Genomic DNA, 14,611 nt, shown 5'->3' on the forward strand with positions numbered 1-14,611 from the left:
TACTTTGAAAAAAAATCTCCTTGTTTACGTGTTGAAGGACATCTTTTGTTTAGAAAACTGTCTTTCTTTAATTCAGAATGCAACTACCATTCAAATAGTCCTTCTCGTTGCATCTATTCTTGCTTATTGTTCGCACTTTGCCAGGTGGTTCACGGCACCACAACTTATCTGTGATAGTCATACAATATGGTTGTGTAAATGTCTTATGCATGGCAGTATTATTAGTGGGATGTCACATTTAAAGCATTAATAATGCATTAATAACCTGTTAACTCAACCTTGCTAAAAAAAAAATTAATAAAGAAATTTCCATTATTGCAGGGCGCTGTATAATTTGATATATAATCCACACACCATTCCAGCTGAGAATAAATCACAGCACTGCTTGTCATCTGCTGTACAAATCAAGAGGATTTTGCTCCACACTGTTCGAATCAGTGTATTTAGTTTTCACCAGGGCCCATCTGGTTGACAATATCACATGCCAGTAAAGCACACATCTAACACCAACAATACTTGTCCTGGTAATATGCTATAAACTGATAAACTGATAACTTCCTATAACTCTCTGGAGAAGCTGCAGTGAGAAAGTGAGACAGACAGACTGTAACTTTGCATCAGCTGGAATCTTTTTTCCATTTCTGAGATATTGAACACAGTGAGCAACATGCGCATCACAGCAGTTCTGGAACCAGGGCCCATCCAGACTCGTGTTGATTACCGGTAATCTCGTCACCTCCAAAAACTTGAATTTCTCAGAGCAGTTTCTGCTGCCTCCTCCAGCCATCACTGATATAATTCACAAAACAGCTACATGAGGGTGGTTGTATTAACTAATGTTGCATAAGTACCCAGTGAAAAGAGTAGTATTAAGACTTGACGTCACAAGTCAAGCAGCAAAGCTTACTTGCTGGACCTGGGGTGGTTTATATAACTCTGACAATCCCTGTGTCATGGTTCATTGCTCGAAGCTTGCGGTGGTGGACTGTTGTTGGCCTCTTGCTCATGCTAACAACGCTCCATTGCCCCCTGGGAGTTCCAGTGTGGCGTCTCCTAAGGTGCGCAAATTCCCACCACTGCCTAAGCTTCTTGTTGTTTTGCCCGTGCCCCTTCAGTAGTTCTTTTCCTACAACCAGGTGAGTCAGATAATGTCCAACCAACCTCCTAGGCCTCCATATCCACTGGACAAACATATTCCCAACAACTTGCGCCGATGGCTCAATGGACTCAATGGACGTCTGGTCTGGTCCTGGTGTTCCATTTAAAGTTTTAGAAACTATTTAACCCTAATGGTGAGACCATTATCATAGTACATTACAGACATTAGTTACAGAAATTAGTGTGGCCAAAAAGGGTCCAATAATGTTACACATCATGCTGTTCAAGCACATAGAATCACCGTTGTCCCTCAGTTTGACAGCCACAAAGTAACAGTGAGGAATTTGGCCTTTTCTTTTTTTTTCTCTTTGGCTTCCCCCTACAAGTGTGAGCCCTGTAAATGTGCAGCCACGTGACTTTTGTGTCATGTTGAAGAGGCTACAAAGGCGGCATAAAAAGCCCCGCAAAAATATCACATGACCCTAAAGCTAAATAGTTGTGCTGGGGACCTGAAAACCGAAGTTGTGAACTGCAGTATCACTGCCACTTGGCAGTCTTGGGCAGTTTCTGGCTGGCAGCAAAAAAAGTGAAACAACGAAGAGATGCCAGACACATTTAAGTTTTCTCCTGAATGGAAAGTTTCAAGTGAATGCATACTATGATTGAAGTTTCCTGTGGATGAGTGAAGTCATACGTACAAGGCAAACTACAACAGGGCAGTCACTCTTCTCACAAAAGCATTACAAAAGTCAATTTACTTCAAAACATGTTAGAAGCAGACTTTTAAGGTTCGCAAACTTCTCTAGTGTTGCTTTAAGCTTTGTCACAGCCAGGTTACCCACAATGCAACCATCTCAAGGTCCATAGTGTGCCTTTATAATGGTAAATGTACTGCATTTATATGGCACTGTTCTAGTCTTGCTGAAAGCTTTTACATTACAAACAACACTCACTTTTACATACTCTCTTTCTCAAGTGAACGCAAAGTAGAGTTCAGTGTCTTGCCCAAGAGCACTTTCACATGTAAACTGGAAAAGCAGGGGGTCGAGCCATCAGTCCTCCAACTGGCAGCAACCACTCTCCATCCTCAGCTCCAGCTACCCCCTTACAGATCTGAATATCTTTCATTTGGGTAAAGTTTCCAAATTCCAAACTTGAGATGAATATGCTTTTAAAACATTATCATCACTTGATAGCCCTAATGATTACTAGTATCCTGAGGGATTGTAGCACTTCCTCCTCCAGTGTTTATTCAGTGAGCTTTTTCACTGTACTGTAAGGTAAAATGGTGCACTACAACTGCAGCCATAGAGACGTTACAGGGTTGTGAAATTGAAAAAGACCACATATGTATATTTTCCAGAGATAATGGTCATGTTTCATGGATACAGACACGCACACACAAAAAAAAATAGGGAGTGTTGTGCAGTGCAGTTTTTCAGCAGCATTTATCTTTCTTTCTCTCCCCATTTCTGTATTGCCTTATTTCCCTCCCTGGAAGTTTTTATACAAGACAAGGTAACATTGCCCAATTTCATGGTCTAATGAGCCTCTCATCACATGAGGTATCATACTGGCACACAGCAACATGTCAACTCAGTTGTGGAAAAGGAGGGGAAGGGTGGGTGGTGGGGGGGCGACTTTATTTCAGTTAGTGTCTTGTGCTAACTGGTGTGGAAGACTGCTCTTGCTAAACAACAACCTCAGTAAAAGAAACCCTATGCTGCTCTGAAAATTGGGCTTTTTATGCACTAAACTGAGATGGAAACTGAACCCCAACCTGGTATCTTAAAGACTTCTGGATCCTGTGGCTGCGCACGCATTTTGCTCTTCACTGTACAGTAACAATATTTTCCGCATCAGAACTTGGCTTTTAAAATCCTACAGATGTTGGATCATCTGACTTGTTTAAGCAAAGAAAATTGCTTAAATCATTCTAGAGTGTTGTACACACAAATGCACACGTCAGTGCTGGCTGGCAGCAAAAAAAGTGAAACAACGAAAAGAGCATTCATTATCAGAACTGATGAACTGAATATAAGGCTAATGAGCATATGCACTGCTGTAATGGACCAGCGCCATCAGCGTTGTGGTACTGATCCTTAAATATCGATGCCAAAGGTTGCTGGAGGAACTATGGTGCCCTTTGTTCTCCACTTCCCCAGTCTGTGTCTAATGTAATACATTACGTGCACAAGGGCACACTCAAAACCCTCCACACTGTCAGGGATTTTTCTTGTATGGATCTTTTGATTGGTTGTTAACAAAACCAGCACACTGGTGTAATATTTCAATCTTGGCACATAAAGCTAATTATCGATTGCTTATAAAGGGGGGGTGGACTGCAGATATATCACCTTTAAATAGTAGGCTGATGACATTACTTTAAAAAGTGGACTATGTGTTTAGCCACCCCCTAAAACTTATCTCTAATTTTGAACAATAATCAACCTGGCACGACAGTTCAACACTCAGCAAGATAACATCCCTTTAATCATCTCAGCCTTTCAAACCTGGCAGCGACGAGCTTCTTCAGATCCCTCCTTGTTTGGATCCGAAATCCAGGAAATATCCAGTTTCTGATGTTCGATACAGGGTGCACGCATCACTGGCAGTAGAGGCCTCCCAATCAGCACGGTTTTGTTGCTGTTGTTGTTGTTGTTTTTTCCACAGATCTCACATTGCAACTGAGCTGCCGTGGCAGATTACGTTGTTGTGTTTCTTTGCGGTTGAGAGCACTTTGCTCCTGGCACAAAGTTTGCAATGGACAGTGTTCTTTGCATTTTTTTCTGAGATGAACACAAAATAATGACCATACTTCCCACCGCTGGAAAATATACCTCTCTCACTCATCTTGCATCGTTTGTGTAGCTTTCTGATCTGTGATCTTCCCTGATCCCCACTGCCTTGACATAATCACAAGATGGCTTATGTCTGACAAAAACCTGCTGATCTGGAAAGGAATAATGTTACAGTTTCATGTTACAGAGTGATAAGTAAACCATTCTGCCCAACACTGGTATAGGCAGAGAGAGATGCCAGACACATTTAAGTTTTCTCCTGAATGGAAAGTTTCAAGTGAATGCCGACTATGATTGAAGTTTCCTGTGGATGAGTGGAGTCATACGTACAATGCAAACTAAAACAGGGCAGTCACTCTTCTCACAAAAGGAAAAAAAAAAAACAATTTCCCCAGTCTGTGAAAATGTTATTGCTTCAATTGTCAATGGTTCCCCAAAGCACTGACTGGACAAAGAAACTGACAAGATGTCCTTATAAAGGCCTCCCTGTGCACTACACAGTGTTTGACCTTTTTCCTGATGTAGCGTGTCCTTGCGGACAGTGTGCTTCGCTCCAAGACAGAGACGTAGATCGCCATAGTGGCCGTCCTGTTGCTCGCCAACCCATTCGTTCACCCAAAATTACATTTTCCAATTGTCTGCAGGAGGATGATGGAAGTACATTGGGAGCAAGAGGATGTGCAGAGAAACACAATCAGCAGAGAGCAGAGCTCACAAACCTGCCATCAAAGTGAATTTCATAGAAATAACATTTTCAAAGCCCAATCAGAGACTTTTGACCTTTGGACTTTGTCTCTGAAGGCGTAGCTCCTTTTGCACGGAGCTTGATCTTGGCTGTTTGTTTGTCATATGCGTTAAGTTTCACATTTTCCTGTAAGCACAACTTGGCTGCATTAATTACAGCTTTAATTGGGCAGTATACAAAGTATACAAAATTAAGAATGTCTTAAATGTGCAGCAAATCTCTACAGGGACATAATGTCCTCCCAGGAACATTATGTTGTAAACAAAGAAAACAGAAACATTTAGAAGAAAAAAGGAACATAATTTCCCTTCGTTGTCTATTTCTGGGAGCGCTGAAATTCTTAAACCGTTCGACAACTTTTACAAAGCAAATGCTCTACCTTTGGGGATCAGTCCCTATACTGTTGGGGACTACTTTGTTATATCATTTTGTCCTCTCATTGTCGTCTGTTTGGCCTTATCATGTGATTCTTCAGCTCATCATAGTCCAACTCAATTAATTTGCTTCAAGAACTGATTTGGAAATCCTCACCAAACACTCCCAAACCAAATGGAGTTATACAATCAACCATAAAATCTGGAACAGATGTTAGATGACCCTAATGCACCTTGGTATATTGGCATTTTCCCCAAGCACAAAAGGGGCAACTGCAGCCCATCACTGTGATAACTCGCTGACTGTAAATCTAATTTCCCTACCTCTGACAGGAAGAGAGGTTCTATTAATACAACATGGACTAAATGGCCTTGGACTTCATGGGGATCCGAAGCTGTCATCGATTCAGACCTATACAACCTGAAGAATTGCCACATACAATTGCCACATTTAAAGGCTGTAATTATGTTCGTATTGCAGAGAACTCTTTTGGTCACATCCTTCTCTGCATGTGAGGAACAGAAATGTGGGGTTTGATGCATTTACTGTGTAGTTGAGGGAGTTGTGACAGATTGCTTATTTGAGAGGGCTTATTTGATGAAAGCTTAATAGATTATGTGTTGACTATCACCCATCGAGTGTACCTAAGCAGGCTTTAGATACCGCACATATCAGGACAATCTATAGTATGCTGCCCTGCACTGTCCTTGGTTTAGGTTTCTTTCTGTACTGCCATGCATTATTATAGTGTTTTTAGACCTTTAGATGGATTGGAATATTGCTGTATGGCAGGATACTGAGTGGAGCATACTTCACATTTTCAGTTTTTTTTGTATTTTTGTTCCGTTGTACTCTTTGCCAAACGATTATGAACTATTCAGCTGAACAAGAGGACAGACTGCTGCAATGTACAAGCAAATCCAGGGATGAAGAAGGCAGCCGGCAAGTAAACATGGGGTGTAAACAAATTCTGGGTATGAAGCGCCTCTGAAAATCAGGGCTTTATTAACGTTTTGAACTCTTGCAAGCATGCATTCGGCGAACGTAGATTAAAATGACTGAAGAGCTTTTTTTCATTAGCAGGTTAAAATAATGCAGTGTACCTTTATGTAATACGTTTCCACCGAACAGTACGGATAATTGGGCTCTGTCCCCTAGAAAATTAAATGTGCTGCATTGTATAATCGTAGTGTCATACAGTGGCTCCACTTGTGTAGCTGTCCCATACTCTGTGTTGCTCTTTTAAGGGCACTAAACTCCACTTCTTTATATGATAAGTGTACAGTAATTTGTTCTTGGAAAGTCATGCTCGAACAATAACCCAGAGTCGTACTGTTGCCTGTAATTTCATCCAAATGAGTCTCACTTTTCTTTTTTCTGTCTTCTGTGTGCAGGTAAGTTGTTGCAGATGGTGCAGGCATGACGCTTTGCTTTTATTCACATTTTAGTATCAGCTTCTCAACACGTAGCTGCTCAGTTTCCTTCTGCACACCGTTTGATGAAAGTTGTCAAACTCTTTCGAATCTCATGCATTTCTTCATGAATAGAAACCAGACAAATCCGAAGAGCTGCTTCTCTTCATGCACGACGCCGTGTGTCGCGCTGAATGCAGCTGCTTTGCTTTGCTGCAGTTGCAACGTGTCTTTGTCTTTATTCTGCTATGCACGCAGTTTAGCTCAGAGGTGAAACAATCTGCAGAACGAGCAATCAGTAACTCCCCGTGAATAAACCTGCCAGTCTTTCAGGGCACAAGCTACTGGGTGTTTTGCTCCTTCTCGCTCTGTCTCTGGTGAACTCACTTGCTCACTTATTCCAGTCACTGCTTTGATTTGTGTGCTTCAGTGTTACCTTCCGTGATTACTCTCCCAGTCACTCCCTCTTGCTCCCCAGTCTCATTGTTCCCCTCTCTATTTGTCTCATCTTATCTCCCTCATCCTTTTTCTCCCTTAGCCGTTTCTCTCCCTTTCTCATTCTCCACGCCTTTTCTTGTTCTGTCTTTATCTTAACCCCTCCATCTCTCCTCCTCTGCACCGGTCCCATCAGACAGACACAGAGAGCGATGCGCAAACACCATCCCTCACATCTCCAATGAGTACCTTGTTATCATCTTGTCCCCACAGCGGCTTTCTGTCTGGCTCTGGCTCAGCTTGGATTCCGTCACTAATGGGACCGCATCATTTTCGACAGCTGCAATTCCTCAGCGTTGACAAACAGAGATGTGGTGCAGCTCTGCGAACACAGCTCAAAGGGATTGTAGACTAATGCCTCCGCCTCATTTACACATTTACAAAGGCCTGTTTAAACATTGCTTCTCTTTGACACAGGCTTTTGCTACATGACCTGCAAAGACAATTTGCATATATTGAACTCGCTTGCATATATATTTTTTCTTTTGATCTTTACAATCTCTTTATGAGTGTCTTCCCATTTTTTTTCATGTCACGTCGTGTGAGTGTCAAGAAAAGCCAACGTGTGAAACATTTATGACATTTCAGAATGCAGTGACATCCGACTGGAACTTGTCAGCATGTTACTCTGGGTTCAGACAACTCGGAACTTTGTATATGCCCCCCTTTAGACTTCTTAGATTAGCAGAGTCAAAGCCAAGTAAAGCTTCATGAATGCTCTAACAATACCTCTTGTTAGAGTTTGCCTGCATCCCTCAGCCCTGTAATCGTTCCTGCTGGGTCCTGTAAGGCAACAACAAAGGCTCCCAGAAATTTAATGCCGATCTGTTATTTCTTTTGATTGCATGCTTTACAAAATGTACTTGTTTTTTGTGAGCGCTTGCTTTCATCTCTCTCAAAGGGGGAACTTAACAGCTGACTTGCTTGTGACCCGGGCCAGGGCTTTGAAACATGCTGCAAAAATCAAACGAACCGTGCGAACAACTGTCGGCTGTTCTTAGATTGTTCAAAGATTTTGATTCTGTTTAAAAATGCCTTTTTAGGACTTATTTGTATGGATGGACAGTGTACAGCCATGCTTGGAAAACATCAATTTTACTAAATTGACAGGGCTGCTTGGGAGTTGCATTAATGTTGCATGAGTTCCACAGTGCATGTTTTAACCCTGCATCCATTTGACTGTATATAGTTAAATAAATGCACTCTTACGCGTATTTGAACCCATCCCTTAAAGGTAGAGTAACTTGTTCTTGTGAAAGACTGTTTATGTTTTTGTATTTTTGCAGTACAGCAAAATGTCACTGCTTGCTCATGCATGTCTTACGTCAGGCAGTGACAACTCGGCCATCTGAGCAAAATCTTTATAGATTTTCCCATACCTTATCATTAGGCTTTGGATATGTATGTGGATGAGTACTCCAATGCAGCATTCAGAAATAGTGGAGTTACACTGTAGGTGTTTAATAACCTTTTGCATCACGTACAGTCCAAATGATCTTGTGTGAAAGGAACTTTGTGGCATATACTGCACCCAGAAATATATAAGAATAACAACACTGCAGTAAGTGTAAAGTATAACACAGTTAGTCTTAACATAGTTAGTCTTTTTCAGACTGTTATGGAGGGTCAGGGCACTGTTTTCTACTGTGGTGCGAGGTGAATGCATATTTTTTCGACAGTTGGTGACAAACGCTGGACTTTATTTCTTTCTTTTTTTCCAATGCACATGTATTACTGGCAGGAAGTGGACACTGAGAGGATGTTAGCTCAATTTAGCAAAGAAACTTAACCTGTATTCCATTAGGTTGACAGAATCGATCTTCAGAATTTGCCAACTTCCGTTGCAAAGTATGAAATAACTTTTCCTGAGGAAGAAAAAAAGAAAAAAAAAGAAGAAGAAAAATCCTGGAGCAGAAAAGCACTCTGTGTTCAGGGAAAGCTCTGCGACAGTCTCCAAAGCTGGCCGAGCTACCTAACTAGGATGGTACCCAACGGCCTGAGCAAACATTTTAATTTCCTATCAATCGGCAAAAGGCAGCTCATGCAGTTGAAGTAAAGAGACCTGTGTACTGAAGCTTATCATGTTTGAAGAGCGGCAGGTACACTGATCTGTGTTAATAACATGGTGGTAAAGAGCCGTTGAGCCAGCCAGCGGTTATAGCCTGCCAGTGCATTACAGGTGACATCACACGTCACACTGCATTTTGCTCCTCTCGGCCTGTCCTCATTAGAGCAGACATCCGACAGGAGACCCTGTTGGTCATGTACATACTACCCTTCAAAGTCCGGTCAAAGAGCATCTGTAACAGCCTCTCAGAATACGCTTCAAAGCCATTATCAGAACTGTTTGGAACGCTAATTTTCATTCATGTAGATCAGGTTTCCCTTCTATATGTTTGTGTTTCATAAGGCTTTACTTAAACATCAGCATCGACAGAGAGGTCCAAATGCCTTTCCAATCAAAGCAAAGAGGGAAATATTATATCATTATACTTAAATCCGTGTCAGCCTCGAGATTCTGAGAAATGCTCTCATAAGATTCCAGCTTCACTGAACATTCTGTGATTTATTTATTTTTTTTTTTCCACAGTGTGTTCCAGTGGTGGCCTGTTTGTACTTCAGTCATGGGATCTTGGGCTCATCTGTAATCTTATTTTAATCAGGCTTTGCAGAAATACTTTAATTTATTGCCGGCTGAAAAATATAAATAAATAAATAAATCTCCTGGAGATTCTTGGAGCCTGAACAGAGTCAGAGTGTTAAATATTTCAATAAACAAGTAGATTTTTTTTAATATTTCATGGGCAGAACGATTGATATGAACTGAAACTTCTTTATGAAACATTAAAGCCCTCTGTCCATCTGAACTATTCAGACTTGCAGGCTCTCTCAAAGCACTGCTAGTGCAGCGGCCTCTTTAGTCGCATTTAAGCCAGAACACAGGAGAAATACATGCAACACTGTCATGATTGTTAGTGCACTCATACATCATAGGAGGAGGAAAATTTTGCTTAATAGGAATCTGTTCTCTCTCCCAAGCAGTCCCCTCTCTTATCTCACCCTGAAACCTCCCTGCTACACTTTCCTCAACACCAGTCACTGCCCTTGTCCGCTGGATTGAATACAGAAAAAGAATAACACTGCTTAGGGCTTTAAAGAAAGAAAGGAAAACTAACAGCACACATCCAAGAGCATGAAATGTGGCCAAGTGGGGAAATAAAGATGTTTCCACAGAGTTAGGGAGCAGAAGGTGATGGTTATCCCATGTCCCCACTGCATCTATGCATCTCCACAGAGGCTCTGCTCTCCAAAGTTTGGTTTGCTATGTATATCGCAGCACTGATTCACTCATGTACAACAAGGTGCTCTTCACAATGTGCAAATTCCAGACTCGATTAACCAACACGGTAATGGAATTACAGAACTGTCAGAGGCATCAGTAATTAGCAAGAGTGGTAATGGAATTATTGCCTCTCAGTCTCTATGTCTGTTTAATGAAATTAGTGTCTTTCTTTTTGGCCAATAATCCAAAAGCTTTTCTTTCCTGCTGACCATTGTATGGACACAAAAAGAGAAAATCGTGTCTAAGAAGACAGCATTTCAGCGTGCATTTGCTGTAATGATGTTAGCCTGATTGTTTTGTAATGGTCAAAAACTTTCAGAATCTTAGCTGGTCCTATCTAAGATATTTCTTTAATTAGACCCTAACTGTTGGGACAATCCATGGATTCCTCCAGATTGCAGGGAAAAAATACTTTGGTGGCAACAAAATGAAAATTATTCATCAAATGTTCTCGCATTTTTTTCAGCCTTTCACATCCTATAGCACATCCGACGAAGCATCGATGTAGAGGCAGGGAACGAGAAGTTGTGATTTTACCAATAAAATGACTTGCTTCTAACAAATGGACTAAAGCTAAATAACCATAATATTTCAATTCTAATCTGTGGTCTTCTTCACATTTGAATGTGTCCATTCAAACTTCCATTTTGTTATGTTAACAGAACAATAAACCCATTTGCATTTACTATGAATAACATAATACTCAGGAAAGATTCAAGAATTTTATATTGCTTTACTATCGTACATGTCACATATACCAACATCAGTCAGTATGTCTAGCACTTGTAGAGCTTGTTGATCCTGAGAATGTCAGTGGCAGACAATCTTTTCCTCTGGCCGATTTCAACAGAGTTGTCAGGGATGGGTATTATAGTTTCCTTTCCGGACATCCCAAAGGCAGTTCTACAGTTTTAGACAGTTGTAACGAGAAAATGAACCACTCAGAGGTTGGAAGTAGATTTTTGATTTAGAATATCTGTGGTCGGCCTTACCTTCCATACTGCATCACAGAGCTGTAGTCATAGCTTGTGCCAAGATTATCTGTGTCCATCTTTTTGAAGTTCCGCACATAATCTAATGGCAAAAACAATCAATAAATGGCAGATTAAGAGATAAACCAGTCCCAACAAATACGTTCAAATGAATGATACTAAGAAAGACTTACATTTCTTGACGTTGTCCCAGTTGATTTTGACATATTGGTCACGGTCGCTCCGAGTGTGTTCGTGGTAGAAACCCAGGGCGTGCATCAACTCGTGCTGGACGATGCCATAGGCTACGCAGCCGAACCGTTGTAGAGACACCACTTGCTTGTCTCCAATACGACCCAGCAAAGAGAAACAGCTGAGGTAGTTGAAGAGACAACAGTAAGTTGTAAACTGACATTTAACTCATATTGAGTTTACATTGTCAGCCTGTTTTTCATTCTTGAATAGATCTGTCTCTTGGATTTCTTTTTCTTTTTCTTACCATTGCAAAGCGTTTACGTTGTTAAGCACCAAGATTCAGGACATCGTCCTGTACTGATAGCTTTTAGGCAGCAAATGACAACAACTAGCTACAGAAGTCCCTGCTCACGGTTTTACCACATTGCTAAATGGTTTCTACGAAGGACTTAATGGGAGGTTCTGTTTTGTCACAGGCTCTCTGACACAGAACCTTCTGAAACAAACCATCCGGGGCTTGGGGAACCTTTGGGGTTTTTATTTCTTTCTCTCAAAATTTCTTTTCTGAATATGTAACCATGTAACCTGTCAAAAATGTCCACTCCCTGGTTCCCCAAGGTAATTTCCTTGCAAAGCACAGATGTTCAAGAGATTTTAGAGATTACAGTCATAAGAGAATCCATCTTGCCAGGCTTAGACGTATCTGTGGCCAAAACACAGAGGTTTGGATCAGCCTCCTTAATTGTAAGTCCACAATGGCACCTCCTACTCACCGACAGGTTCCATGTGGTTTGGTTTAAGCTCAGGGGTTAAAGTTCACTCGTGACGGACGCTTTTTCCGGTCAACTTCTATGTAAGCTATTTTATGAAAGTGCTTCCCAGAAGGTTCTGTGACATAAGATGTGGCGCATCAGGAGTAAATTGATGCACTGTAGTACCCTTTTATGTATTTACCAGCATTTTTTCACAATATAAGATCAAAAACTCTGCCAATGTTCTTTGACTTTTTGGGGGATTGTTTAATATGTCAAAAAAACGACATTTTCATCTGTTTCCATCCGCTGGTGTTTAGTCTTACACAGCTGCAACTGAAAACTAATCATAACGGCATGATAACATGTCGCTGTGTGAAAACTAACCGTGTTGAGGACTTGATATTATACCATTTGATGTCATTCCAATCTTGTATTAATGGACCGCACTGTGTGTGTACCTAGGCTCTATGTCATTGCTGTGCTGGGTATGTTTGAGAAGAGCTTTGACATCACTTGAAGAATTGCCAATAGCTTACCCATGTTTTGGCTCAATGCTTAGATACATTCTCTCGGATCTTCGAGGAATGAAGCGAATGCAGGTTTTTGGTTCAAAGCCCTTCATGGCACTTAGAATAATACTCTTCTCAGAGTCGTCTACAGTTGTGGACAAAAGTATTTCAGTAGGTGAAAGAAAAACAGTAACATGAAATAACCCAGCCTCCAAAATACTCTGTTAAAGATTTAAACCCACCATATTTTTCACTTAGAGTAAAAGGGACATTCACTTTTCCATTGCGAGACTTTGGCCACAGACAGCTAAATTGTTTATTCATGCACTTCATGGCAGTCCTGGTTCTTGGAATGAATACATCTCCTTCCACCAGCATGTCAGCAGATCCTGTTGGAGTAAAAGCAACTGTGATAGGTCATCCGAGGTTTAAAGTAAAAAAGAAAGAAAGAAAAGTGTTTAAAAAGGAAGTATTCCCGCGCTTTCCATGCAACATCAGGATTAGATACTCACCGTTGTTCATTCGGAGAATAGTTGCGGTAAAGTCGTCCTCAGATTCAACCACTGACTTCTCTAATGAATAGAAGAAGAGCAGAGGTCATACAGCTATGCTTTCCAATGGCAGATAGTGTGTTACGTAATAGATTTAGTCTGTTCCTCAGAGCTGCAAATGAACTGATGTGGAGTCACTTACCATTATCAGCACCATGGTCCTGCGAAAGCTAAATGGAAAAAATAAACCCTTTTGTATTGTCATTTCACTTTCATTTTACAGTACTTTACATCCGATAGACACATTGCTGTTGATTTAGACACTTTTCAGAGCAAGCAGTAGCTCCGATACTCTACAATTAGCATGACATTTCTTACTTCTCCAGGGTGAGCCTTGCAGAAGCCCAGAAGCAGCAACAGAAGAAGCGAAACTCTTGCTGTAAGGTCCATTTTTGTTTGAAGGCGCTGATGCTTCTGACAGTTTGCTTGTCTCTCGTGGCCTGATGCTGACATCCAGTCAGGGGCGAGCTAATATGCCAGCTGCCAAGGTGTGTCTGTGTACAGAGATTAATGGAAGGGGTTCAGTAGGTCCTGTCTTAGACACACAGCTGATGGGAGTGCCCTTCCCAACCCCTTATCACTGTTCACACAGATAATCTCATTGTGGGAGGATTACAGTGACCAGAAGCTGCTGTTGGCCGCGCTCAGCATCAGATTTCAGTCGGCATTTTTAACCAGATCTGGGTTCGTCCTAATGTTTCATCCCAGAGATAACAAATACAGCACTTGATACGCACACGTATTTACAGACACTGACTTCAGGTAAACTATGTCCTAAACCAACCTAACTTCTTACCAAATTTATGTGTTAAATGATACATTTTTTTACACTCTGGTAATCATTCCAGTCATTTTTCCAAGCAGGTGGCAAATATTTGGTCATTTCTGAAGATATACTCCTTTTCTTTGAAACATGACAATATTTGGCTTCCAGCAATTAAAAAATGCACACACCACTGTAAATTCTGCTGTTTTTTTTGACAGAGATTATTTGCAAAAATGATAAAAACAGACAACAATTGCGTCCATGTTTTGAATGAACTTTCAAGTCAGTTTTGAATATGCAGAACAATGACTTAATCAAGAGTCCAAAACGTACGCTGAACATTTAGTGATAAAATGAATAATGGTAATACACAGCTGGGGGAAATGATGTGCAAGGTGGGGTGGGGGTGATGCAGAGAAATATTGATTAACATCATCTGTAGCTGCTCGTGTTCTGTGAAAACATTTTTAATTTTTTAGCCAGATTTTCTTTTCATCTTTGCTTCTCAAACGATCTTGTGCACACTTTACTGTTATCTCAACATTTCTGAGCTAACCTGCATGAATTTTCAAAAGAGTGTAGATTACTTTTGAAG

At 41.0% G+C, this 14,611-nt stretch overlaps 2 protein-coding genes across 3 annotated transcripts in view; one reads left to right on the forward strand and one right to left on the reverse strand.

Annotated features, from left to right (window-relative positions):
- The window catches only part of LOC140267106 (MAM domain-containing glycosylphosphatidylinositol anchor protein 2-like), a 195,455-nt gene that overhangs the window by 27,346 nt on the left and 153,498 nt on the right, over positions 1 to 14,611 (forward strand). The gene's annotated exons all lie outside the window — the stretch shown is intronic.
- On the reverse strand, positions 11,044 to 13,640 carry LOC140266812 (low choriolytic enzyme-like). 2 transcript variants are annotated; one of them, XM_072361906.1, is made up of 8 exons: positions 13,569 to 13,640; positions 13,393 to 13,411; positions 13,212 to 13,262; positions 12,942 to 13,088; positions 12,727 to 12,844; positions 11,435 to 11,613; positions 11,262 to 11,343; positions 11,044 to 11,172 (listed from the first exon to the last, which is right to left on the reverse strand). In XM_072361906.1, exons 1-8 carry the CDS (start codon positions 13,638 to 13,640, stop codon positions 11,046 to 11,048), a joined length of 795 nt encoding a protein of 264 aa, XP_072218007.1. In that variant the 3' UTR covers positions 11,044 to 11,045. The 2 variants fall into 2 exon arrangements, with proteins under 2 accessions (XP_072218007.1, XP_072218006.1); XM_072361905.1 differs by having other exon boundaries at positions 13,212 to 13,271.

The sequence above is a fragment of the Leuresthes tenuis genome, unplaced genomic scaffold (genome assembly GCF_036924035.1).
Source record: "Leuresthes tenuis unplaced genomic scaffold, fLeuTen1.0.hap1 SCAF_13, whole genome shotgun sequence".
Lineage (NCBI taxonomy): Eukaryota > Metazoa > Chordata > Actinopteri > Atheriniformes > Atherinopsidae > Leuresthes > Leuresthes tenuis.